Here is a 26,323-nt window from a genome sequence, read left to right as displayed (position 1 = left end):
ACACCTGGTTCAGGGCCCGAATAGCCTGGGGGAAGAAGCTCCTCCTCATTCTCTCTGTTTTGGCCTTAACGGAGCGGAAGCGCTTCCCAGACCTCAACAGTGAGAAGAGTCCATTGTTGGGATGGGAGAGGTCCATCATAATCTTCATAGCTTTGGTCTTGCACCGCTTGGTGTAGATGGACAGCAGGTCAGGGAGCTCTGATTGAATGATGCGTTCGGCCGAGCGCACCACTCTTTGCAGATCTCGTCTGTCCTGCTTGGTGCTGTTCCCAAACCAGGCGCAGATGTTTCGCGTCAGGATGCTCTCGCGTCAGGATAAGGCTTGTAATTCCTCGCCTTATATTTCCTCCTGTAGTGTCAGTACACTGATTAGGGCTTATACAGAGTCAGACTGATACACACGGTAGCTTGTTTACATTTCCACTTATTCTCTTTATTAACATAACACAGAAGTTACACACACACATAACTGGGCATAGTGCCCGCTACTGGCGATAGCTTGTATAGCACACCATATATTTTGGTTCATACATAACATCTACCATTGACCAATCTCACCTGTCCTAAGGTCTTTTTTCTCACTTCCTATCACTTCCTGTTCCAACACATGGTTGTGTTTTTGTGTAGCTTATCTGGAGAGCCAAAATAATTAAAAACTTATAGATAACTTCTTATTTCATAGTTTAATCTTCACTTGCTTCATCCGAAGCAAACTCTCTTGTATTCACTTACTGTATTTTTAGGAATTTTCTAGCTTAGCCTAGCTAAGCCAGATAACACACACCAATGAGTTAAGCTACATGAATGTCTTAAAGCCATAAAGACCCGGATGACCTCTAATTCCTGCTTTTAAAACTGAGGCAATTGTAATCGGCCCTGAAAATCTTAGAAATATGGCATCTAACCAGATTCTTACTCTGGATGGCATTACCTTGGCCTCCAGTAACACCTTGGAGTCATTTTAGACCAGGATATGTCCTTCAATTCACATATTAAACAAATATGTAAGACTGCTTTCTTCCATTTGTGCAGTATCTCTAATATCTATTACTTCTAGGCTGCACTACTGTAATTCATTATTATCAGGATGTCCTAAAAACTCCCTGAAAAGCCTTCAGTTCATGCAAAATGCTGCAGCAAGAGTACTGACAGGGAGTAGAAAGAGAGAGCATATTTCTCCTATATTGACTTCTCTTCATTGGCTTAGAATCAAATTCAAAATCCTGCTCCTCACATACAAGGTCTTAAATAATCAGGCCCCATCTGATCTTAAAGACCTTGTAGTACCATATCACCCTATTAGAGCACTTCACTCTCACACTGCAGGCTTACTTGTTGTATTAAAAGAGAATTTAAAAGTAGAATGGGAGGGCGAGCCGTCGGTTTTCAGGGCCCTGTTCTAGTGAACCAGCTTCCTGTTTGGATTCAGGAGACAGACACTATCCCTACTTTTACGTAGAGATAGTGTCCCTGAGCCTGGTTCTGCTGGAGGTTTCTTTCCGTTAAAAAGGAGTTTTTCCTTCCCACTGTCGCCAAAGTGTTTGCTCACAGAGAGTCATGTGGTTATTGGGTTTTTCTCTGTATGTATTTTGCATGGTCTACCTTACAATACAAAGCGCCTTGAGACGACTGTTGTTGTGATTTGTTTTCTGTATAAATAAAAATGAAATTGAAATAATATAATAATATAGTTTAATAAGATTATAGTCACATGGAGACAAAGGGCACTATCAATTCCTTTAGTACGTTTTCATGATAATATAGTCATATTTTTAGTTTATGTGCAGAGAACAGAGACAGTTTGCTGAAGTACAGATGATGGTCTTGGGCCATCACCAGAACAGCTTCACTTCATTTGGCTGTGATTGGTCCAACTATCAGGAACTGTAATTATATGATCAAACACAATTCTTTCAAGCTGGCCTGAGACCTGACATCAGTGAAGACTATATCATATAAATAAATCCTTTTACGAGTCCACAAGAAACACCACAAATCACAGGGCAGTCTGTGATCTTTCAGGACAGAGACATCAACAACAGTGACAGGACCCTCAGCGTCTTTCTACTGAAGCTGTCAGGCCCTGCTCAAATTTGAGCCACAAGCCTTTGGATGAAACTTGATTCAGGTCTTGACCAAAGTACATTTATGGTCAGTTCATACTGTAGATCTTCTATAATAAATCGACGGTTTACACAATACTCAAAGTTTCATTTCTCAGCTTCATTTCCCTCCCAGCACTTTATGAAAGGCACACTGTGTCTGCTGCCTCTTCTCTTGCCTCTGTGTATCAGTGAGTATTCAACAACAGTTTCTATATTTAACTGCTGGTTCTTACTGCATAATTCTGTCTGTATAATATGAAAATGATTCAATGCATCGAGTTATGCCAAACCTCACAGAAACTGTGCACGGTGGGTATTCTGAATTGCTGCTCGGCACATATATGCAGACCACAGTCAGAGCCTTACCCTCTGCAGCTTGAAGTCACACAGAAGTAACCCACTCGCTCTCTGTCAGCACGCAGTCGCAGACTCGTGAGTGAGGTTTTTTTTTCTTTTGTTTTGCTCTTCAACTCTTAAGAGCGCCATTAGCCACACAGAGGGCACAATATGTTCTGCATTGCTTCTCAAAGTTAGCATTGGTTAGTGATCATGAGCTGTTTTAGGTTTATAAATCATTGGTTTACACCATATTCCTCTGAATTAATGTCACAAATTGACAAACTGACAGTGAGATACAGTGAAGTGTGTAGAACATGTAATTCAAATCAGAGCACGAGCAGAACAAGAGCATGAAGCTGAGATCAAACTTCATTTGCTTCCATCTATAAGGTGCAGGTCACTGAGGTCTTCTGACAGAAACCTGCTGGTGGTTCCTCGTTCTAGGCTGAAAACTAAAAGAGGCTAAGTGTGTCTTCAAGGCTGTTGGCTGATAATCTGTGGAATGCACTAATATTACATTTGATCTCTTCTTTTGTGGGAGATCCGGACTTTGTATGCAGAGCACCGGCTGCCTTCATGGACCTCTGTGATCCTGAGTATGCAGATTGGATCAGGAAAACTATCAACCCATAAAAAGCTGTGAGGTGTGGATAACTGTAAACAAGCTGAAATAAATAATCTTTTAGAGTTTAGCTTTGGTTTCTTTTATTCTGTTTGATATAAGCAGTAGAGGATTTCAGAATTTCTGTGTTATTTACCAAAAGACGTTTTTTCAGCTGCACCCACACACAGTTTCTTTAGATAACTTCAACTGCAGAAAGTAAAAACTCAGCATTAAGTTTCAAATGCAGTTTTAAAGATAATGATAATATGGTGTCCCTGAAGAAAACACCCATCAATAGAAAAAGCTGCAAAATCCTGCAAAATGTAACAGAAGTTGAATAAAACACAACGGAAATAGAAAAAAATGCAACAAGGCTGAAAAACTGAACAAACAAAAAACAAACACAAATTACAACAGAAATAATAACAACGATATAAAAAAAATAATAGAAGTAGAAAAAAACCGTTCTCATCCTAAAACTTGGTGACAAAGTGGATTATGGTAAGGAAACACTCATTTAAGTGCTGTCATTACTCAAAGGTTCCTGATAATCATGCATGAAGTGATTTCTGGAGGGGAATGAAACTTAACTGAACTGCTCCCTGTGACATTTTGACCTGTCCAACGCAGGCGTAACTCCTGTTATTCATTGTTGTATTGCAGGTCTGCTGTGCACGACGTCTGTGAATCTGAGTAATTTGGTACAGATGAAGGAATAAGACTGCTCAGATGCTTTGGGTGTCACGTAATGATCCCTCAGGTTTGGGTGTCTTTGGTGCCCTTTGATTTCAATCTAACTGCACATTGAACAGAAATCCTGCCATGACAGAACACACTAATGCCTTTTCAAGGGAGAACCGATCCTAATCTGAGCTGTCAGCCCCAAGTTCTCTGCAGTCATCAAATCAAGCATAATCTGGTTTGAACAGGCTCCCTGCCTCACTGCAAAAGCCTTTTTACCAGCTGCTGTTTGACAAATTGCAAAGCCTCTGAAGAGACTTTAGAAAGGGGAAAAAGGATACGAAGAAAAAGCAGAACAAAAAGCTATCCATGCACTGTTTAACATTTCACTTGGAGTTTATTGACTGTATTCTATCTGTGGATTGCATTATAGTTTCTCTGAGAGCTTTGCTCCCTGAAGATTTTATGATCTGTGAACGCTGAGTCTCTCTTGTGGCTGTAAACCAGTCTGCTCAGCATGGCACTGCATGGCAGAGATTCTCTCCATTTTTTTGAATCACCTTTGCTCAGTTGTGCTCCTAACTGATCTCCTGAGTTTGGCTGTATTCCTGGACTTTGCCCTTTAGTTACTCTTCAGTCTCTTTGACACACAGGCTGCCAAATTTGAAATAACATTTTTAGTTTTGGAAAAAGAAGAGCGTGTCTAGCAAATTCTTGCACATCCTTGTTCTTAAATAGCACTTTTCTACTCAAGCACTCAAAGTACTTTATACACCTCATTCACCCATTCATACAAGCATTTTTCTGCACCTAAGTTCTTTCTATCTAACATTCATACTCTGATGGACTCATGAAAGAGCAGTTTGGGGTTCAGTATCGTGTCCAAGGATACTTTGAGATACAGACCAGATCAGGCAGCAATCGAACCTCCAACCTTCTGATCGGTACTAATTGGACGTTTGCTGCTGCACATGTAGCATCACAGCTTAGAAGATGGTGGTGTGGAAATGTGTTTCCCATTAACATTTGACTAAGAAACTCTTAGTCAAGGGTTAACATCACTAATGTCAGTATTTTCACTGACTCTAAAAAGACACTGATCTTCATTAGATTAGATCAACATTGTGCCTTAAACCTGAGCTGTACAGGAAAATAGATTTCTGATACACATGTACATAAACAAATAAAGAGAGATGTTTCCCACCTGCTGAGAAGACAACAAATGCATAACCTGATTACCACCATTAATCTCATATCCACTGATTTCTGGCACCTATAAGTGAGATTGATTTCACTGTCCTGCTGTCTTGGCCTTTAGGAGAACACAGTGAGACAGATGAAGCTTGCACCAGATGGTAGAAACACAATGATCGTGGTCTTAGACACAGCATCCACACTCTGTACATGATAGTGTGTGTGTAGAGCTGTTTGCAGGAACTTGATGAGGCTTTGCTTAAGTGGAAATCCACTGATGTTCAAGCCCCAGGGAAGTGGGCGGGGGCATAGGACCTCTGGGGCCCTCTTCCTGATGGAGCCCTACCTGACTCCTTTCACTGCTAAAGCAAGAATGGTGCCACAACTCATTGAAACAATACTTCATTTCATCAGAATCATTAAATGATTCTGTTAAAAACAACCGCCCAGTGTATTTGCATGGCAAACATCGTGATTAGACATTCAAGAAGAGCCTCTTAAAGATGAAGGTCTGTGTCTCTTGACCTAAACACATAATCCAGTTAAATCTGATTTATGTTCATTAATGCCCCTCACACTGTAACTTAAAGTAATAAATCGGTCACTGATTAATTACAGAAGTATGTTTGTGAGCATAAAGATGTAAGCCTTGGACCATCAGGATAAAATGTGGTTGGGAAACTTAACAAGCTTTGATAAAACTTCATCAGTAGTTCGAACAAGACCTCAAAACCTTCGATCACCACGGGTGGTGAGCAGACTGTGGTTGTACCATGCAGCCTAACAACATGCAGTAAATTGCAGGTTAAAGCAGTTTGCTTACACATTGTTAAACGAGGGAAGGGAACTAATGTGGCTGTCACATTACCCTTTTGTCCCATTTCATCCCAGAACTCGATTTAATTGCTGCTCACTTTCTACAATACTTAAAACTGATCAGTAGGACCTGAAACTGCAAACATTCAAACATTCAGGCCAAGAATCAGTTGGTGAACATATTAATCTACTACAATTAGCAAAAATGAATAAATAAACAGAAGAAAGTTAGAGTGATAACAGAGTCATGCAAGTTTTTGACCAGGAGGTTAAACTCATGCAAATTAGCTTCACCCAGGCTCATGAAAACACTGTCCTGCTTATAAACAGCAGATCATTTGTGTCAGTGTGTCAGGATGGTTTATATTTGAGCTTTTAGTTCACACAGAACAATTTTTATTAATTGTTTTTAGCGATTACGAAAGTCTGTGAATCCCCAAATTGTTCAGTTGTTCTTTTTGCTCCCCATGAGGTCACTTTCACCATGTGACAAAAACAACACCCCACTGTACACACTCGGGCCACCAGCAACTTTCTAAATCCTCAATAAAAAGCTGACAGGTTGCATTGATGTTCCAAATAACTTATTAAGAAAACAACTAAATACACAGAAAATGTTATGAAAATTGGTTTATTTTATATCTCATAGTTTTAAATGATGCAATAAAAATATGTATAAAACATCACAAACTGTAATATTTTACAAATGCTTACGTCCTGCTGATGCAATGGAGACATCTTCCAGTGACAGTCTTCATCTGTGTGTGTGTGAGGAGGATCCTAAACCCACCGACACAGAAGTGCATGTTCACAACTCCCTCTGTGCAGGCGGGGTCAGGACCCTCCTCACCCTGGGTGAGGAGGGGTGGTGCTGTGGCCAGTCAGGTATGAAGTGCTGAGAGTGGATCTTTGGTCCTCTGTGCAGCTCTGTCCACTCTCAGCTTCCCTGCAAAGCAATAACACAAGAAAGACGTCATTTTAACACAAAACAGCATTTTCATTGTTGGTAGCTGCAGTATGTTGTTAAAAAGCAATTTTAAACCCAACGTATACACATGAAAAATATAAATAAACCTAAACCTACCTAAACCTACAATGCTGCTGACATAGGATGATGATTTATACCAACTATTGGAAGAATTTCGCCTTCAATACAGTTTGTTGTCAATGTGAGGTGATAACTTACATAGTTGGAACACAGCACCACTCTCCCATTTTTCACTTGGTCATCCATCCTTCTCATCGGGTTGGTCGGGGTAAGGCTGTCTTCTGGGTGGGGTGTTAGCTCCATCTTGGACGTAACTGGAAGTAATAACAACTAAAAAACTACCTTTCAGTCACAATGTAATATTAATATTAATGTCACATATCAAGAAAAAAACAATACATTTCACATGTCCGAGTCAGATGTTCTTATATCTGTAAAAACAAAAACACAAAGGCAAAGTTTAAAAACACGTTCTAACATAAACTAATCAGAGTCACTGTCATCAAGGGAAAGGTTAAAAGGCCTCTCCCAGAAACGTCTGACTCCAAAACTACCTGAGGATGTTGAAGGGGCATCAAACTGGTCACTTACCTTGCACCTCTTTGCACTTACCTCTTCGGTGCAGATGTCTTCTCTGCTTCTCTTTTCTGAGGAAGGAGCAGCAGAGAGATCAGCTGAGGAAGCAGATGACAGAGCAGCTGAGGAAGCAGATGACAGAGCAGCTGAGGAAGGAGCAGCAGAAGCAGAGGGAGCAGCAGAGAGAGCAGCTGAGGAAGGAGCAGCAGAGGGAGCAGCAGAGAGAGCAGCTGCGGAAGGAGCAGCAGAGGGAGCAGCTGAGGAAGGAGCAGCAGAGGGAGCAGGAGAGGGAGCAGCTGAGGAAGGAGCAGCAGAGGGAGCAGCTGAGGAAGGAGCAGCAGAGGGAGCAGCTGAGGGAGGAGCAGCTGGCGGATCACCAACTGGGGCAACAACTCGAGGGAAGAGTGGGGCATTGGCCTGGCCGAAAGGTGGCATGGCGATGGGGGCAGCACCTGGAGCAATAGGATGTTGCCAATCGTGCCAAAACGGCTCTGGAGGGTGCTCCCGGATGAGAGGGGAATCATCTCTCTCATCCATGGTGTCATACCCCGAGTCATCGCTAAGCCAATCCCCCCACTCTTCTGAGTCGTTCCAGTCAGATGAATTGTCAGTCTGTTCACTCACCTCGTCATCGTCTACAGGTAGGTAGGGGGGGTACTCACCTTGCTGTTCACCGTCATCAGCATCTGGTGCTTCATGAGAAGAGGGTGAGGGTGAGAGAGGGATAAAATACTCACCATACTCACCTTGCTGTTCACCGTCATCAGCATCTGGTGCTTCATGAGAAGAAGGTGAGGGTGAGAGAGGGAAAAAATACTCACCATACTCACCTTTGCTGATACGCTGGGTATCAGTGTCCTGTTCTTCATCAGAAGAGGGGGAGGATGAGATAAGAATATACTCACCATACTCACCTTCGCTGATACGCTGGGTATCAGTGTCCTGAGCTTCACCAGAAGAGGTGGTGCTCTGGAGACTGTCATCCAGGATCCTGATGACTTCAGGAAGGCCTTCTTCTGCAGGGCGTTCAACCACATAGTCAAGACGCCCTGTGAGGAAACAGTTTTTAAAATAACATTAGGAATGTAATAGACACCCAGTGTTAAAGCAACAGACCTACATCTGTTAGTTTGAGCAGAGGATGAGAGAAAAGCATTTTATGTCAGACTGAATGACACTTCTACTTGTCCAATTTTTAAGTGAAGTTTTTTAATAGAAGACCACCAAACCTCCACCAAGGCAGCTCACTCTGTGTACTTTTAAGGTGACACTATATTGACACTATATATGACACTGTATTTTGTGTACATTCAATTTGTTTTATTTGTTCTTTGTAAGCCTTTATGCAAACACTATGTTGGAATAGGTAATGGATAATAGGTATTGATTTGTAAATAGCCGGACATGAGTAACTTATTATATAAATATACTACAGTAAATTTATAACTAACCATGCAGCTCATTCTCCTGTTTTATTTACAATTCACGATGTCACACATTTTGAAAAAAGCTCATAAGTTAAATATGTGGATGCAAACCATAATGTAACATTTAGACCACATGTACCAATCGCATGTCCTAAATATAAAAATTTTTTTTAAAATAAAAACACAACCTCCTTGGCAAGAGTAAAAATTGCACACACAAAGCTCTGCAGGTATGTCTGAAAATGATGGTCAAGTGAAAAACAAACAAACAAACAAACAAACAAACAGAAACTCTTAACGCAGAATCCACATTTTTAGAAATGTGCACAAGGACTGTATCTGCCATAAGGACAGATACATCTAATCTGTGGTAAACATGCTATCCCTGTGTAAATATCCCTGTGTACAATATCTCTCTCTGCTATCCAATAAGGTTAAAAGCATTACCGTAACAGAAGATAGGTCTTAATGCCATTATTACTACTGTTTTCATATTCTTTTGATATTATTTTATTTGTATTTTTTTTTATCTTTGTGTTTTGCAGCAGAGAAAAAATATAGTTTATGTCAATAAAGCCTTTGATCCGGAGAAGAAAAGGATGTTAGGAGGGGACCTGGATCTGTTTACACCTGCGTGTTCTGACGCCATGACATCTTGAAGATGCCGTTACCACGGAAACTGATTTTTGGTTATTTTACAAATTTTAGTCCATTAAGCTATTTTTAACCATTTCATTTTAAAGAAAAGTGTCAAATTTGAAGCCTTCAAATCAAAGTAACACCTTTTTTTCATATTCATACACCAGTCGTTAATAATTTCTACACCTCTCCCGGAAAATTTAAAGCATACAAACAATTTACGAGAAACAATCTTGGAATACACATATTTGATCACGTTAAAACTTGATATTCACACTGGAACTTGTTAAATTATTACAGTAATTTACATTTAAAGAAATTTTCAAACGTACCTGCAGCGAAGTCCAGGTGACAGTCGGGGAGTCCGGGTCCAGGGCGAGCCATCTTCAAACTTGAAAAACAAAAACAAGTACAAACAATCCACAGATGAAGTACTTGTTGTGCTTTCAAATTAAATCCGCTTTCAGTAAAGTGTTTTCCAAAACTTAGCTTTCCACAGGCTGAGGTTGGAGCAGGTCGAAACAAGTCCACGAGCAAGTGTAAACAGACATTTGGAACCTTGTGCAGCATTTATATACCCTCAGCGGCCATGGTTACGGTTGTCAACACATGTGCACATATGAATGGAGCTCACAGCAGTGTAATTTACAGTTAATTTATGGTCATTTACAGTCAGGGGTGGAAGTAATGAATTACAAATACTCACGTTACTGTAATTAAGTAGATTTTTTGGGTACTTGTACTTTTATGAGTAATTTTTCAAGTGTGTAATTTTACTCATACTTGAGTACAACTTACACCATGTAATCTACTTCGCTACTTATTAAATCAAAAGTCGCTACTGAGTACGCCCACAATTTGAATTAATATTCAAACCTTTCTCTGCATTTTTGCAGCCAATAAGGCCGTGCAATCGCAACCGCGCTGTTGAGTATTGCAGCATCGACAGCGATCAACTCGAAGGAAAATGACAACGGAGTCAAAAATGTCCTTAATATTTTGGGAACTTTATTCCACATCAACACGCGGCAAAACTTTCCTCATGGGTGCCATTTTCGTTGTGGTGTACTTTTTTCTTCTTAGGGGCGTGATGACGCAGCATCCGTGATCTTACAATGAAACAGTGCCTCCTTGTGGTGACAACTAAAATACTGTCTCTGTTAAACCACAGTAACCATAATCCAGTTAAACACTGTACAACATGAGTACACACAATGAATATCTTAACACGTGCCAATTTAAGACGTAAGCAAAGAATAAACTGCGCTGCAGCAGCAGGCACAGGTGTCTAGAGGTGCTAAATGTTGGAGTACAAACTACTTTATAGACGGAAGATTTCGAGACAAAGAAGCCAAAATGGAGACAGAGGACAACACTGTCAACCATGAAAACGACGTAGAAAAGACGGAGGACGCGTGCCCGTGGCCATACCTGGAGGAATTTTTCATGTACAGAGGGAGAAAAGGAGACAGCGTCCAGATGCAGTGCAAACTTTGTTTGACCTCTACAGTCATTTCAGCTTACAAGACTTCAGCGTCTAATCTTAAAAAAACACATTGAGGTAAGAGGTTTTACAACTATACGTGTACAATATTGCCTTCTTATTTTTCATGTGTGTTAAGGTTATTAGTTTGGCTAAGATATTGTCACCGCCATTGGTTAGCCTGATATTAAAATAAGACGGAGCTAGCTAATGTGCGTGTGTGCATGCATAATTGAGCTACAATTCATAGGAATGTTTTAGCTTATTATTTGGATAACCACCGTCATTACAATAAATTAAATTTGTAGTCATTTAAAACTCACAGGCCTACAATCAGCTGGCCTATGAAAAACAAAAACAAAAACTTGAACACAGTGCTGAGCTGCATCTCAAATTAATCTTCCAGCTCTCAGCTGACATGTACCAGAGCCCGATTGATGGATCAGTTGATCAGTATCATTGGCCTGATATAGGTCTATCATAGTGACATGGCTCTTAATCAGTAGGGTTATATGTTTCCCAATATGATATATTTTTTTAAAGAACATAATGTGGATTGTTTTTATTTGTTAGCTGTATGGGCAGCATTTTTGTGTATGTGATCCCTTTTCTTAAATTAGATTTGCTATATACACATATTTTGCTCTCTTAGTATTTTTAGGACCTGACTAATACTGAAAACTTTAGGGTGATACTGATAAAAAGGAGTTAAAAATTTAGATACTGATACATTGGTCGATACTCTTTTTACAGATAGTATACAGATTACAGAACTTAGAATGTATACAGAAATTCATGTTTTTTGCAATGATCGTTCAAAATTGGTTTACATTTGTAAATAAATACAGCAATATATCTGCAAGATTTGATCAAATTCACCACTCTTTTATACTATGCTAAACAATCAAAGATTAGCTCATGTCTAGTTGAATGATGTTTTAAAAATGTGTTTTCCTTTAGTGTTAATCACAGTGATGTTATGAAGTAATGTATGAACCTGACGTATGATAATATTTATCTCTACAGAGGAAACATCCATCGAAGATTGAGCAGTACAATATCACTGTGGCATCAACATCTCGTCAGCGAAAGACCACAGCCACACCAAACAAGCTCTCAGCAAATACACAAGCCAAGTTACCAGACCTGATGTTGAGAGCTGCAAACAAACATGTTCCACAAGCAACTGTTGACAAGCTTGTCATCAATTTCATATGTGAGGGTCTACAGCCATTTGCAGTGGTAGAACAGCCATCTTTCAAAGAATTGGTTACCACATTACAACCTCAAGCCAAAGTCATCTCCAGACCCACTGTCCGTGCCAGAATCTGTGAAGCTGCTGATCACATGAAGATGACTTTGGTTGCAGCATTGGATAAAGTCAAATTTGTTGCTACCACTACTGATTGTTGGTCAGCTCATCAGAAAAGTTACCTTGGAGTCACATGCCATTGGATAGAGGAAGAGTCCCTGGAAAGAAGATCTGCAGCACCAGCATGCAAAAGATTGAGAGGGTCTCACACATTTGACATGCTTGCTGGTGTGCTTGATGATATCCATTGCCAATACAAGATTAGAGGCAAAGTTGTAAGAACCACAACTGATAGTGGATCCAACTTTGTCAAGGCCTTCCACATGTTTGGGGCACAAAATGATGCAGATGAAGCTGAAGATGAAGCAGACCCAGAAACTATTGACCTGACTGACCATATTGACTACCATGAGGCAAGTGCAATTCTTGATGAAGACTCTGGTTTGGAGTATCAACTCCCGCCTCATCAGCGATGTGCATGTCACCTGCTAAACCTTGTGGCAACATCTGATGCTGCCCTAGCAGAGAGCATGAATGAAACCTACAAGAGGCTCTCCCGTGCAACCTTTGCAAAATGCCAGGCCATTTGGAACAAAACTGGCCGGTCTCATTTGGCTAATGAAGTGGTAGAGGACAAGTGTGAACTACAGATCATTCGTCCCAATGCAACACAATGGAATTCAACCTACCTTGCCACTGAAAGGATAATACGCATCATTGATGAGAAGGGGGAAAATGCCATCAGGAGCATTTGTGAGGAGTTCAAGGTGAAAATGTGAGTAAAATTGGACACCTACCAATATGGTTGCAAATTTTGTGAATTTTCCTTAATGGATGGTTAAAAACGTGAGCAGACTCTTAATATTAAATCAGAAGATCCCTATTATAGTCATGGTGGGTTTTGTTGTTGTGTCTTACAGGTTGAGTCCTGCAGAAGTTGCATTCCTTAGGGAGTACTGTACCACCATGAAGCCACTGGTGAAAGCTTCAAGAGCAGGTCAGTATGCCGTGGACTTTTACACCACCATGTTAGGGATGGAGGAAAGTAATAAAGCTTGAGTGGAGAAGCTGCTGCAGGGGCTTCCTCAGCTGAGCTCTGAGGACAGAGCTGTCCTGGATGCTAACTTTTCTTTGGAGGAGATTAGTGCTGCTGCTGGTCAGCTGGCTCCTGCACAGGGTGGGCTGCCTGCAGACTTCTGTAAAAGACTGTTACTGGCATCGAGTCATCACGTGGGGCTCTCTCTTCTCCCTAAAAAACAGAGATTTGTCTCTGCTTAGAAATGGAGACGTGGCTCTGTTATGCACAGATTACTAACTTCCTTCAAAAGTACTGGCCACCAGGCTGAAACACTTTGTGAAATGAATCACTCACAGAGATCAGTCGTACTGTGTACCACACAGCTCTAATGTGAACAAGAGTTTTCTCATGAGAGACTTGGTAGTTATTTGTAAATTGTACAGTTTGATGTTGGAATAATTTCTTTAGATTAAGAGAAAGTGTTTGATAGGATTGACAATCGTTTTTGTTTTTCCATTATGAGAAGTTTTGCTTTTTGGAGGTGGATTTTTGTCACTTTTGGGGCTGTTGTATCAGGCGGCTTTCTGTTTTGTAAAAGTGGATGATGGGCTGAGCTGCCCAGTATAAGTTTGGAGAGGATCTAACTGGAATGTCCTGTTCCTGGAATATATATTTATATTGGTATATTTGTTAGAAATTTAATCTGTGTTAAATGTTTTAAGAGAAGCAAAGTTATCTAGATTTATGTTGCCAGGTTTATGTCGGAGGCCTCTGCTGGTGTTGTCATTGTTTTTCTGTTTTCATTACAGATCAGAGTGATGTGGACTTTCTCAAAAGATGTTTAGATTTGTATGAGAACCTTCAGCAAAGGTGAGCTGGTGAAAAAATATGGTGTAACAGGTTTGTTGGTGGTCATATAGAGACTTTTTTTTTTTAGGAACAGAATAGTCTCGGAGGTTGCCATGGAGACGGTCTGTGTCAGACTGTCTAAACCAAAAATGGATGCTGTACATACACTGATAAATGTCATTTCAGGAGTGGCCAGATTGAAATCCAGAGAAAACTATGCTAGAGGTGAAAGGTCAAACATTGGTCATCATGTTGAGATTTTTTTAATACCACAGACTGACAAAGAAAACTGAAATTTGTGAATTTTAAAGGTGTGCAAGATGTGCTGTGTTCAGTCGCAGGGCCTTGCCTTTTTATTTCATTTGTCTTTGGTTTTGAGTTTTTATTTGTGCTCTTGTAATTATTTTGTGATAAAACCTTTTCTATTTTGAGACCAAGATTCAAGTTGAAATCTTTGTGTGTCTGTCTCTCTCCCTTGGTTTCTGTAGAGGTACAGTGTGGGGGCGCCTGGATAAATGTTAAACAGAAGCTAGATGTAGTGTTCCTCCACTGTCCGTTAAGGATATGAGGAAAAGAAATGGTCGAGAACAAAGTGTATGGTGTATTTATAAAAGAAAATGGCTTTTAAATTGTATACCAAAACGACCACCAGAAAGTCAACTACAACTTGCTACATAATCATCATGACTGTTATGTCAGTTTAACAGTTTATGGGTTGACTTCTTTCAGTTCATTCACTGTTTACATCATGAAGGAAAAAGAAGGCAACAGGCTGAGAAATGAAGCTGTTGTGTGTCTTTGTGGCCACACGGGGGCAGTGCTGCATAAATAGTAGAATCTCTTCCTGGACACTTTTTCTAGACCTCTTTTTAAATGACTAATAAAGACAACAACATGAATTACATCAGGATCTGATATGGTTTTGTTTTTTTGTTGAGCTTTATATATTTCAGAATGCCTAGAGTTTGTTTGTTTCCCATGTTTTGTGATACAGAACATCTCCTCTCAGACGGCTGTTGTCTCATAATGGGTCATTACCTGGTCTGATGGGGTGTTTGTTCCATTTATAAATCAAGCGATTGATTTGTGAAATGAGAGATGGCCTCTGACCTGCTGACTGGTGTCTGATCTCCTCTGCTCCCCTCAAATTTGACAACTACTCAGCTAATGTGATGGTGGACAGGAAGTCACTAAACCTGGGACTCTGGAAACACATTTCTAGGGATTGTGGGATTATAATATTATTTTATGCCATGTTAGACCCCTAATTAAAGATTGTGAATTATTATGTAGTTTTAGTTTGCATTATTCTCCTGAATTAGAAGAAGGTGATAACTATTGCATTTGTTAAACTGAGTTGCATTACATTAGACTGCTGATTTATTGTGAACGAATGATATTGTTTTATGATGCATTATACTGCTGAGTTATAAGAAATACTGTTCGCAGAAAGTCATCGCCTTATTTGTCTGATTAGAAGAGAACAGAACATACTGGAGAGGTTTTCTGCCCCATCTCAGCAGGAGCAGATAAACAGGGAGCCAAGGTCGTAGCTTAGGCGCTGTGTGAGAGAAAGAATGTGAATGTTTAGGCTTTTATGATTAGGTGGGGGCCACTAGAGGCTATAAGAGTTTGATCAATGCTCCACTATTTTGAGATCTGATGCTGTCTGCGTACGGTGTCCATCTCCCACGCGTGTGATCATTAAAATCATCGTTTGACTCAACCCGGCCGGACCAGTGTGGTTATTTTGGTTTTTCCTCTTGTATCCATCCCCAATATTTGAATCCGTAACAGTTTGGGGGCTCGTCCTGTGGTATTGGGGTGGAAGTTGGAGGTTTGGACGGTCCGAGGTTGTCGAACAGACAGGCACAAGCCAGTGGTCTGACGTGAGTGGGCATAAGCCGGCTTATACAAAGGTAAGGCACTACCTGTTGAATCTATTTCCAAAGTGTGCCAAATTGGACATGATAAAATTAAAGTCTACTCACTGAAATTACTGGTAGATGTCTGTTTTGATTTTAATGAAAATCTCATGAGATTTGAAAGTTGAAGTAAGTTATAATACTGGGTTAGAGTCCCAAGGTAAAGTAGAACAGTGAAATTAGGTTAGAAGCCCAAGTAGTTTGATAGGGAATTGGTCATTTTGTGAGTTAGAGGCTCCATTGACCACTAGGTTGCACCTGCCTCAGTCATACTCTTGTTTTGGGGGGTTCACTGTTGTTTCAAAGTGTTATAAATTATCCTAGAACGGCGGTGGAACCGCTAAGAAGCGCAGTGCTCAGAGGTAACGCTTGCCAAGGCCGGGGACGCCTAGGCCTTGTCCTCTTTGAGGGATAGTCAGTTGGTCACTGTGGAGCTTGGGGCACTCCAGAATAACTAGTGGTTGCACCACTTTACCGTTTGGAACGGTATCTGCGCTTTTTTGGACACTGTTAAATTGAGTTAGGGATTTTAGAGATTAGGCCAGAAACAGTTAGAGTCTGATACTGGTTAATTGATCACAAAAAAGTTGGACTTTCTTCGGTTGGACCCGTTAACTTAAATTTGTCAAAATTGTGTAGGAGCTAAAGCTGTCAGGCCTGAGAGTGATTGTAAATATAAGACGTCTTTGTAATATAAAATAATAGAGCTGTGTGTGAGACGAGGCTGTGTGTGACGACAGCGCGCTGCAGCGCTGCGAGCTATTTTTAGACGGTGTGTGAACATGCAAATGAGGTGGCTGCTGTGAAGCGCACAGAGGACTTTTGCTTCCTGTTTAGCGTGTTTTTGAGTTTTATAATTATGATTTGCAAACAATGATACATGCCTGTAATAAAAACGCTGATTTTGTTGATTATTTGGTGAGTAGCTGTGTGTGAGACAGGAACTTTGCATGCCCATAAAAGGCAACTGCCTGACTGTGTGAAGTATGCACCAAGAGAGAGTAAAATCTAGGCAGATGAAGCGAGTGGATGTTTTCAGAAAAGAAATACTAAGTGAATATTTTAGTGTGTTAATACAGGTGGATTTCTCTCAACCTGGAAACCTGAGTACAGCGGCAAAAGGATAAATTAACAGAATTGGGACGACAGACAGGCCAAGCTTTGGCTCAAAAGTTTGCAGCTTGACCCCAGCTTTGTCCCCACCCTGAAAAGAAGCTTAAAGGACATCTTCTCCTCCAGTTATCGGTTACCATCACTGGAAATTTTCAGGCAAGTTTTTGGCTGAATTGTTATTAGCACCATGTGTCCCTGAATCTCACAAGCAAGCTCTAACTCCTGGCTGTAGACATGGAATGCTGTTATTTAAGGTGGGAAATCAAAATTTGGGAAACAAAATAAAAACACAACCAAAGAAATGTATAAGAAAGGCACGTGTTAGAGAAATGCCTCGTTTGAGAAAAAAGTTAAATTAACCCACCCACAAACGCACACACACGCAATGCAAAAACAGCTTACATTCATGAACACGTGAAGATTTTCCAGCAAGGTTAAAGCAGCGAAACTTAACATACACCTGTTGTTGAATGATAAAGTTTATCCACTAATAACAAATAAACTTTCTGGGTTGCAGGACAACAGCTTAACTTCAAAAAAAAAAAAAAGACACTGGTCTGACCAACCAGTGATGACACGACAAATTTAGTGGTTAAAAGATTCAAATTGTGACATGTTTTCTGCTGATTGATTAATACAAATGATTACTGAATGAAGGAAAATTCCTTTTTTGGGCTTTTAAACATGATCTTAAGAATTTTAACATGTACCTGTGTTGTCCTGTCAACTTGGTGGGTTATGAGTTGATTATATGGTGAGAAAAAACAAAAAAAGGGGGAGAGAAGGCTGACACAGGGCCTGGCCCCGTTGTTTCTCCCCTCTCTGAATAACACAGCCAACACAACATCATTTTCCTGTTCGCCTGTTTTTGTTTCGTTTTTGTTTTGTTTTTGTTTTTTCTCTTTATGCTTGATTACAGGCTGCTTTGCCGAGGCTGACCTGGACTCCTGCTCTCCCCTCTACCATCTTTGCTCTCTCCTCTACCATCTTTGATGTGACCCTGACCAAATGCTACAGCAGCTGGACCCACAACAACAACCTGAAAATGTCAACAGTGCTGCAGGAAAACGATCTCATGCAGCGGAGACGGAGAGCGTTAAATCCAAGGCCCGTTTCACTACACGGGGGAGATTTCCAGACAGCTTCAGCTGACAGAGCAGTGACGAGACGCCCATTAAGCCCGGATGAAAAGTGAGGGGGAGCAAAAGAATGCTGACCTTAACAACTCTGCATTAAAACTGTGCAGGACAGTGACAGACCAACACGGATGATCGGGCAGCAAAAAGGGCGTGCCAGAGACAGGAGAAGTAACTGAGGTCAGGAGGCACCTTAGAATGGACAAAAGCACCAGAAGAAAATAAGCTGAAGGCACAGGTGTCGGGGCTCGGCCAGGAGCTGACCTCTGAGAAGAGCCGGACAGCAGAGCTGCAGAAGGCCGTGGAGCAAAGCAAGGAAAACATCAATAAACTTCAATCTGACGTGTACGGAAAAGACTCTGAGGTTTCTGCCCTCAGTAAGAGCTCAAGGCATCAGAGCAGAAACTGAGCATGGCTCAGGAGGAGCTGGCTGCTAATCGAACCCATCAGTCAGGCTTAGAGTCCCAGATACAGGACTTGAAATCAGGCCGGAGCTTGCTGGAGCAGGAGGTCGCCAAACCTGACAAAAAGCTCCAACAGCAGGAGCAAGCCCTGAAGGAGCTACAGAAGCAAAAGGGTCAAGTTAAGGAGGAGCTGGACAAGGACAAGATGCAGGACACTGGAGAAAAGGACTGCCTCAATTGGGGCCAGAACCAGTATGGACAGAACTTTGAGCAGCAGCACCAATGGATGCAAACAGACTGAAATGGAGGAGGGCAGGACCCCAGGGCACCCTTCAGGCCGTGGTTTACCCAGAACACCAGAACAGGAAAGTGATGAACACAAACACACACAAACACACACGAACACACACATCTACATACACTGACTCAGAATGAAGAGAAACACACATATGAACACATATGCACTCGTTGATTGAGTGAGAACTGACACACACACACGCACACAAATCGAAATGCTGATTCAATTCACTGAGAAGTGATCCACACACACACACATGCACACACTTGTGCAATGAAGAATGATGCACACACACACGCTGATGCAATGAAGAATGCTTTACTAACAAATGCTTATGCTGACACGCAAAATGCTGCACACAAACATCCAAATACAGAATCTGTTACAACAACAAGAAGCCATTGATTGTTTATTGGTTAAATGCATTTCATGTCACCCAGAGGGCATTTGTGTAGATTTAGGGGACAAGGTCTAGAGCAGTTTGGTTATGAAAACAATGTCTGTGCGTGATGTCTGTTTATGGCTCAAGGCCTCGACTGAATTGTTTACTGTGCTTCACACAGCCTGATAAGGAGCAGTGGTACAGAGTGAAAATGATGAGTTAACGGTGTGAGTTTTATTTCGGAGCGCCACATTTTTGTGATTGAGATTTAATTGAAGGAGGAACACATTGGGAAAAAAAAAAAAAGAAAGAAAAAAAAGAAAAGAAAGGGGGCCAGCCCTTGGATTTACGTAAGCATCTCGCGTGTGTTTAACACAATTGCCTCAGGCTTTAAAAGATCTGTACGAAATTCAACAACTCAATTTGTTCTCATTGAGATGACACGATATAATCTAATAAGAGTGGTTAGCTGCTGAACGCACAGAATTCACAACACCGCATAAGATTTCAAATTGCAGGAAAATCACTGGAGTTATAAGAGGCAGACAACGACACACACACCACATGCATGCTATTGCTATTTATTGTGGATTAACCTGTCAAGGACAAGAACAAAAGAATTCTGCATCAAATACAGGAAATCATAGCTTTCCTGTATTTCCTAATTGTTGGCATGCTGGTTAGTGCTGTTGCTCCACAGTAAGAAGGTCCTGGGTGCAAATCCACAGTCTGGCTAGTTTGCAGTGGTTTCTCTCTGGGTATTCTGGTTTCCTGCCACAGTGAAAAGTCATGCAGCTATTAGAGCTAGGTTAATTGATGATTCTAAATTATCCGTGAATGTAAGTGTAAACGGCTGTTTGTTTCTATCTGATAGACTGGTCAGCTGTCCGGGGTGTACCCTGCCTGGTAACCTGTCACTTCAGGGTTATTTCCCGGCCCTGCTGCAACCAGGATAAAGATAGGAGGATGGTAGTTGTTGTAGACCCATTCAATTTTTATGGTAACCAGGATCTAGACTTTGTTGAACCGTATGCAATATGAAGACAACATGTAGTATTTAAGTGACCAAGTAGTATTTGGATAAAAGTTATTGAATAGTGTTGAAATAAATATTCCAGGAGCTCAACTTACTCCATCTGAACATGTTTCAATCGTGTTTTATGAACACAAAATGCACAGGTTTACTGAATATGAAAAGGTTGTGTTGATTTAACTCAGTTGTTTAAGTTTCTGCCAAAGCAAAACATTTGTGTGCAACCAGTGTCCACTATTGAATCAAGTAAATCCAACATGGTTTTTTTTTTCAGGGCAAAAAGGAGTTACGGTCCCTGTATTCCTGCACAATATTGTCCCGGGAGGGAGAAAAACTTTCTGGTGAAGTTTTGGTTGATTTTTGGGTTTTGCTTAACACTAGGTTGATTTTATCAGTGAGGTTTGGATTGTTTTCTTTCTCTAAGAGAGAGAAAGATGGTTTTATGCTTGGACATGTTTGCAATGGGCCCCAGTATTTGTTATTATATGAGTATTTTATTGGTTACGTTTGTTTTTGCTTTTGTTACAGTGCACTGAAATAAGAACATCTGAGAGGTGTGATCCACCGGTGGTGATATTTTGGTATTTTGTGAGTTCCTGATTTAACAAATCAGCTCTTTAATCCAGGCCTGAGAGATTGAACTTTAAAGCGCTATAAAATATTCTTACTGGAAACAGTCGCAAAGTATTTTTCTCCATGATTATAATGGGCTTGGGAGAGATTCACTTATATGGGACATTGATCACATGAGAAGTCCTGAGCCTAAAAGGATTGCAGCGAGTCAATCCAGTCCAAAAAACAAGGAACTGTTTTCCTTTAAAATGATGATGTCATCTTGCTGGTGATGGATGCTCGAATAGGTCGTGCGTGAGACTCCATTAGCAGCAATATCTGGTATGAATGTGTGTGGATGTATGCATGTAACTGGACTGTGATGGACTGACGACTAAAAGTTTTAACGGACTTGATACTGAGACAAAAACGGTGCCGACTTTAGGATTAGTAAATGTCCACAAACAATTCACCCAGCCTGTAAAAGAAGGGTGGATGTTTTGTCTTGCTTTGTTTTGTTTTTGCAGGAACAGAAGGATGACAGAGACTAAAGGGGGAGGCTGTAGCTTCACATGAGTGTGAACTGCAGACTGAACCCTTTGGTTGCTAATTTTGAGTTACTGATGTTTGCATTAAGAAAATTGTGTTTTAGTAGCTGTGTTTCGATTAATGTATCACATTATATTGTTGGGAATGTTAAATGCTAAAGTGAAGAAAAGCTTTGATTTCACTCATGACTGAACATGTTATTATTAACCATAGCAGGCCACTGTAAAGTGTCAATTAACTTTTATAGAGGAAAAAAGCCAAAAAACTCTATTAATATCTATGGATAACAGGGAAATGGTAGGCTTGTCACATTCAAAATGGAGATATGTAATAATAAACACTGGTCCCTGTCTTTTGGGTGCTTTCTTGAAATAGTCAGCAATTTAAAAGTAGGATATAACCCACAGGGGCATGTGATAGGATGTAGTGCTGCACAAGAACAAGAGCAAAATAAACAAGGAAAAATTATTATGTTTAGCTTTGATAAATTCAAATTAAAATGTACCATTACACTGAGAGGATCAATATGAAATCAAATATATGCTAATTTTGTGTGAAGTACATGACTGATAACTGTTCTGTCCTGAGCTTTTGTTTTTACAGCACTCACTTGACCACACCAACAGTTTCTCGCCACCAAAAGGGGGTACTTGCAAAGAATAGGGAGGAATATCATCAGAAGTGGGAAAGGTAAGCCCCGATGGGGGTGATAACACCATTAATTTCACGTATGGTCAAATTCTTTAAATTTGACCCCAAATATGAAAAATTCTTCAAACATTTAGAGACAGAGTGGAGTTCTAGATAAATATAATGTGCCAAACCACATGCGGATGGAGAGTTGGAATCGATAAGATGGTGAAACAACACGCAGTAAAATGTTGATCATGTTGATTATGTTTATTCCAGTGTGCAGAGCAAGGTTATTATCATTAACGAAAACTAACGAAATAACGAAAACTAGAAGTTAACGGAAATAAAAATAAAAACAAAAAAAGGAAAATTAACTAAAACTGTAATGAGTGTTCACAAAACTAACTAAAATTAACTGAATTTATGGCAAAAATGTGTTTAGTTTTCATTGATGTGTGTGTGTGTCCTACAATAGTCAAGGGTGAAAATGAAGTTTAGCTTCCAGATTTTTTCTTGCTGTGTCTCATTATGCCAGCAGGTGGCAGTACGTTAGTCGAGTCGTCTGTGTTGCTGCTCCGTCCACGTGCAGAATCATGTCAGGAAAAGTCAGGAGAAAGCGCCAGAGTCCAATTTGGGATTACTTTGAATATGACTGTGTTTTGGATAAAGCAAGTGTCTTGTAGTGGAAAGAGACAAATTATGAGGGACATTTCTAAAGGGAAAAAAATCCCACAAACCTTAAAGTGCACTTGAAAAGCTCACACAAGAAGGCTAACCTAGCTTACCTTGAAAAGGTAAGGGAGCACACTCAACCCTCATCCCCAGAAAACAGAAGCTAACCCCAGGCAAGGCAGCGTGATGCATCCCGAGACAACAGGACGGGGATATCTACATAACTGTGTGAGTCAATTGCCTTCAAAAGGTTTATCAATTCACTTGAACCAAAATTACGAACACCCGGTGCTGCAAGAGTTAATAGTCTCAATACCCAAGGATAAGCAGAAGAGCATGACTGATATGATGAAACTGGGATTTTGTTACACTTAATTATTGCAAACACAACTAAAACTATAACTGAAACTAATCAAAACTAAACTGAAACTAAGGATTTTCAAAAAATAAAAACTAAACTAAACTAGCAAACAATTGGTAAAAACTAATTAAAACTGATATAAAATTGAAAATCTGAAGTCAAAACTAAATCAAAATAAAAACTAATGAAAATTGCAAAACTATTAAAACCCTGGTGCAGAGATTGGCTAATCTGACCAGGAAATGTTATAAAATGGATTGCCTGAACAGTCAGCGTTAAAGTCACCTTTGACAGTCCAGACTAAGATGACGTTGGACATCTTCAGGGCGGAAAAGGGTTGGTGTGACCAAGGTGTGGTTTGGCTTGTGGTATGTATATTTCAAGATGATATGGCTCTGGATGGACCAGTTACCAGGGCATGGAAGGAGGACAGACTCATTAAAGGGGGAGAAGGAATTTTCTGGGATTGGAAATCCTCTGGGTGAGTGGTTGACTAAAAGCATGCATAAAATAAAAGCTATTTTTTGTTATTGATTGGTAATAGATTGATAATTGGCCACATTTACAGCTGTATTGACTTGTTGTGGACGCAGTCTACTTCATGTTTAACCACTCCAATTAACTGATTGAACATAGAGACATTAAAGGAAGAATGTGCAGCGCCACCCTGTCAGATGCCAGTGACGGTGGGGCTCAGTGGTGAATCAGGTGAGCTGGATTCATGGCTGAATCAAAACAAAGATTCCCCTGCTGTGGTCAGTGAGGGAAAAACAGGGGGAAATAAAATTAAAAGAGGCATTTATAAACCTTTATTTGTGAAGTTTATAAACGGGATAAAAAGGGGGTGTTTTACTGTTATTTTAGCATCAGCATTATTGTTACATCAGAATCATATAACAAGCATTGCGTTAATCATTTATTGAAGCTATTGACATTATACTAACATTTGTGTTCCAGTGATTGTTATAACCTCATGTTAATCTTCTATTTACAGGTGTCAGAATAGTCATATGATCTTTCATTGCAGGTGTAACCATGATCATGTTTATACATATTGCAGTTTGTTGCTCATTATAGAGTTGTGCTCAAGTTAATAAGGGTTAAGAGCTACAGTCAACACGATGTTTGGCTGATCTATGGACTGGAGTGACTTCGGGCAGGGAAGGCCGCACGCGCTTACATAACACTGATATCATGTTTTTCTTTGTGATCTTTTATTCAGTTATATCGTTTGTTAAGTTTTAGGTAGTGGCAGTTAATTAAACAACATTCATTTAATATTACATACTTGATTCAGAGCATTACACATCGATCACCTTAACAAATCTGGAAAACCTTGTAGCTGCAATGTTGTGTCTCCATAAGGGACAGTTGGCTCCAGGAGATAAGTGGGAGTCGGTGCCTGTCCTCGAGAAGGAGAGAATGTTCCTTTGCTGTGTCGGAAATAGTCAACAGGTTCACGTTGAAGTGAAGTTCATATTATTACAGGTTTTGTTTCTTGGCAATTCTGCGGACGCAGACTCTGGGCGGAGCCAGGAGTCGAACAGATCTAACATGACAATTAAATTGATTTCATTCCCTAACACAGGATGACAAGACTGGAGCAACGACACTGGATAGGAGAAAGTCTCATACTTTCTAAGATATGAGGTCACTAACCTTTTCTTTTAAGTTTTTTCTGTCACCAACTACACTTTTAACAGTGTTTTAGCCGCGAATGTCGCGCTGTATGTCTGGTCAGGTTGTCAACATAGAACATGTTTGCAAAAGTGCTCAGATGTTTTCAGAGATTTCACTAGCTCTGCTAACAGTCAGCATGCAGAGTGCCCCCAGGGGGTTACGTTAACCGGGGGGTTACATATTCCACTCTCCGTGTTCCACATGTTGCATTCGCAGATTCTCATTTTCACCGAACGATCGTCTCTTTCCGCCTGGTCTTGTGTCTCTGTGCTTCTGTAACATAAAGAACGAGCTGACATTTTTCTCACGAAACCAGCGATCAGCTCAACAGACCCTCAGTTTACCTGCATGCATCCTCCTCCTCATCTGTCAGCTGTTTAACACCTGCTGCTAATTCAAGAAACACGCCTACGTTACCTGGTGATAGTCACAGTTTAACTGGGCAGCCGGTGCTCGATATAAAGCAATGTCAGCGCATTTTTCTGCACAAGATGAGTAAATATAGTGTTTTCCCCGAGCGCAGAGCTGCTGGAGCTTGTTTCCTTACAGAGCACTTTATAGGCGAACCAGCTTCATCAGCGGCTGATGTCCAATCACCGGCACACAGCTTTGAAACCTCACCTTAGTTTTAGCTCTCAGTGGTTAAACGCTGGACTTCATTCACTCAGGTTCTGTCTGTCGGGTCACGTTTACTTCGCTGTTTTATTTACAACTGAGCAAATCGGTTTGGCTGAGGTTAAAGTTATGTTTCATAACTGCATAGTTTTACAGACGTTTAATGGTTCACTGGCACATGTGTTAGACTGAACTATTCGCTTTTCTTTATCTGGTGTGTTTTGAATTTAACAGTGAATTTTGAGATTAAACTGACTTTTAAAATGTTTTTATACAAAGAGGAAAGAGAAGGCGCATTTCCACCGAGAGGAGCAGGGTTTGCAACAGCATGTTCATCATGAAGTCTGCAACCTGGACAGTAATATTATATCATCTGTTTTTTAATAGTTATTCAACTGTATTCTAAGCACCAGCTGTCTGTTAGAATGTGATTTTTTTCTCTCTCTTTTTTCTTTTTTTTTTGCTTTTTCGGTCATGTTATGTTTAACTGTCAAAGGTTTGTTACAAACTATGAAACGCATCGTGCAGACTTCTGGATGTTAGAAGAAAACTAATACTGCTCATGAATGAGACTAAAGGCAGGAAGGTGTCCTTTAAAATTAAACATGTTAATAGGACCTCCCTATTTATATAATAGTTTATGATATAGCACGTGTATATCAGTAATAGCCTACTGATTTCAGTGTAGTGGTGAACAGTCACACAGCTCACGTAGGCGTTATCTGTGATACTCCTTGACTATAAATTATCCAAGTTAACTTCAGTTGACCATTCAGACAGTTCTTTTGCAATGAAAAACATAAACACCCATGCTGCCGGCAGGTTTCCTCAGTGCCAGCTGTTAACATTATAGCTGCTCATGCAGTAACCATGGTAACCACGGACTCTGAGCGGCTGGATCGACGGAGGTCAGACAACAATTTTACATGTATGATCTTA

The 26,323-nt window shown here is 40.4% G+C and overlaps 1 protein-coding gene across 2 annotated transcripts; it reads right to left on the bottom strand.

The window, feature by feature from the left end:
* Positions 1 to 5,672: 5,672 nt before the first annotated feature.
* LOC146386023 (uncharacterized) lies at positions 5,673 to 10,584 on the bottom strand. Of its 2 annotated transcripts, none has more exons than XM_084932044.1 (4): positions 9,702 to 9,869; positions 8,218 to 8,352; positions 6,926 to 8,049; positions 5,673 to 6,685 (listed from the first exon to the last, which is right to left on the bottom strand). In XM_084932044.1, exons 1-3 carry the CDS (start codon positions 9,751 to 9,753, stop codon positions 7,211 to 7,213), a joined length of 1,026 nt encoding a protein of 341 aa, XP_084788170.1. In that variant the 5' UTR covers positions 9,754 to 9,869; the 3' UTR covers positions 5,673 to 6,685; positions 6,926 to 7,210. The 2 variants fall into 2 exon arrangements, with proteins under 2 accessions (XP_084788170.1, XP_084788169.1); XM_084932043.1 differs by adding an exon at positions 10,246 to 10,584 and having other exon boundaries at positions 5,686 to 6,685; positions 6,926 to 8,352; positions 9,702 to 9,760.
* Positions 10,585 to 26,323: the final 15,739 nt, after the last annotated feature.

The sequence above is a fragment of the Perissodus microlepis genome, chromosome 6, assembly GCF_051167445.1.
Source record: "Perissodus microlepis isolate ML-2025 ecotype Zambia chromosome 6, ASM5116744v1, whole genome shotgun sequence".
Taxonomy (NCBI): domain Eukaryota; kingdom Metazoa; phylum Chordata; class Actinopteri; order Cichliformes; family Cichlidae; genus Perissodus; species Perissodus microlepis.
Note: the sequence above shows the minus strand (reverse complement) of the source record. Positions and strands in the feature narration are given on the sequence as shown.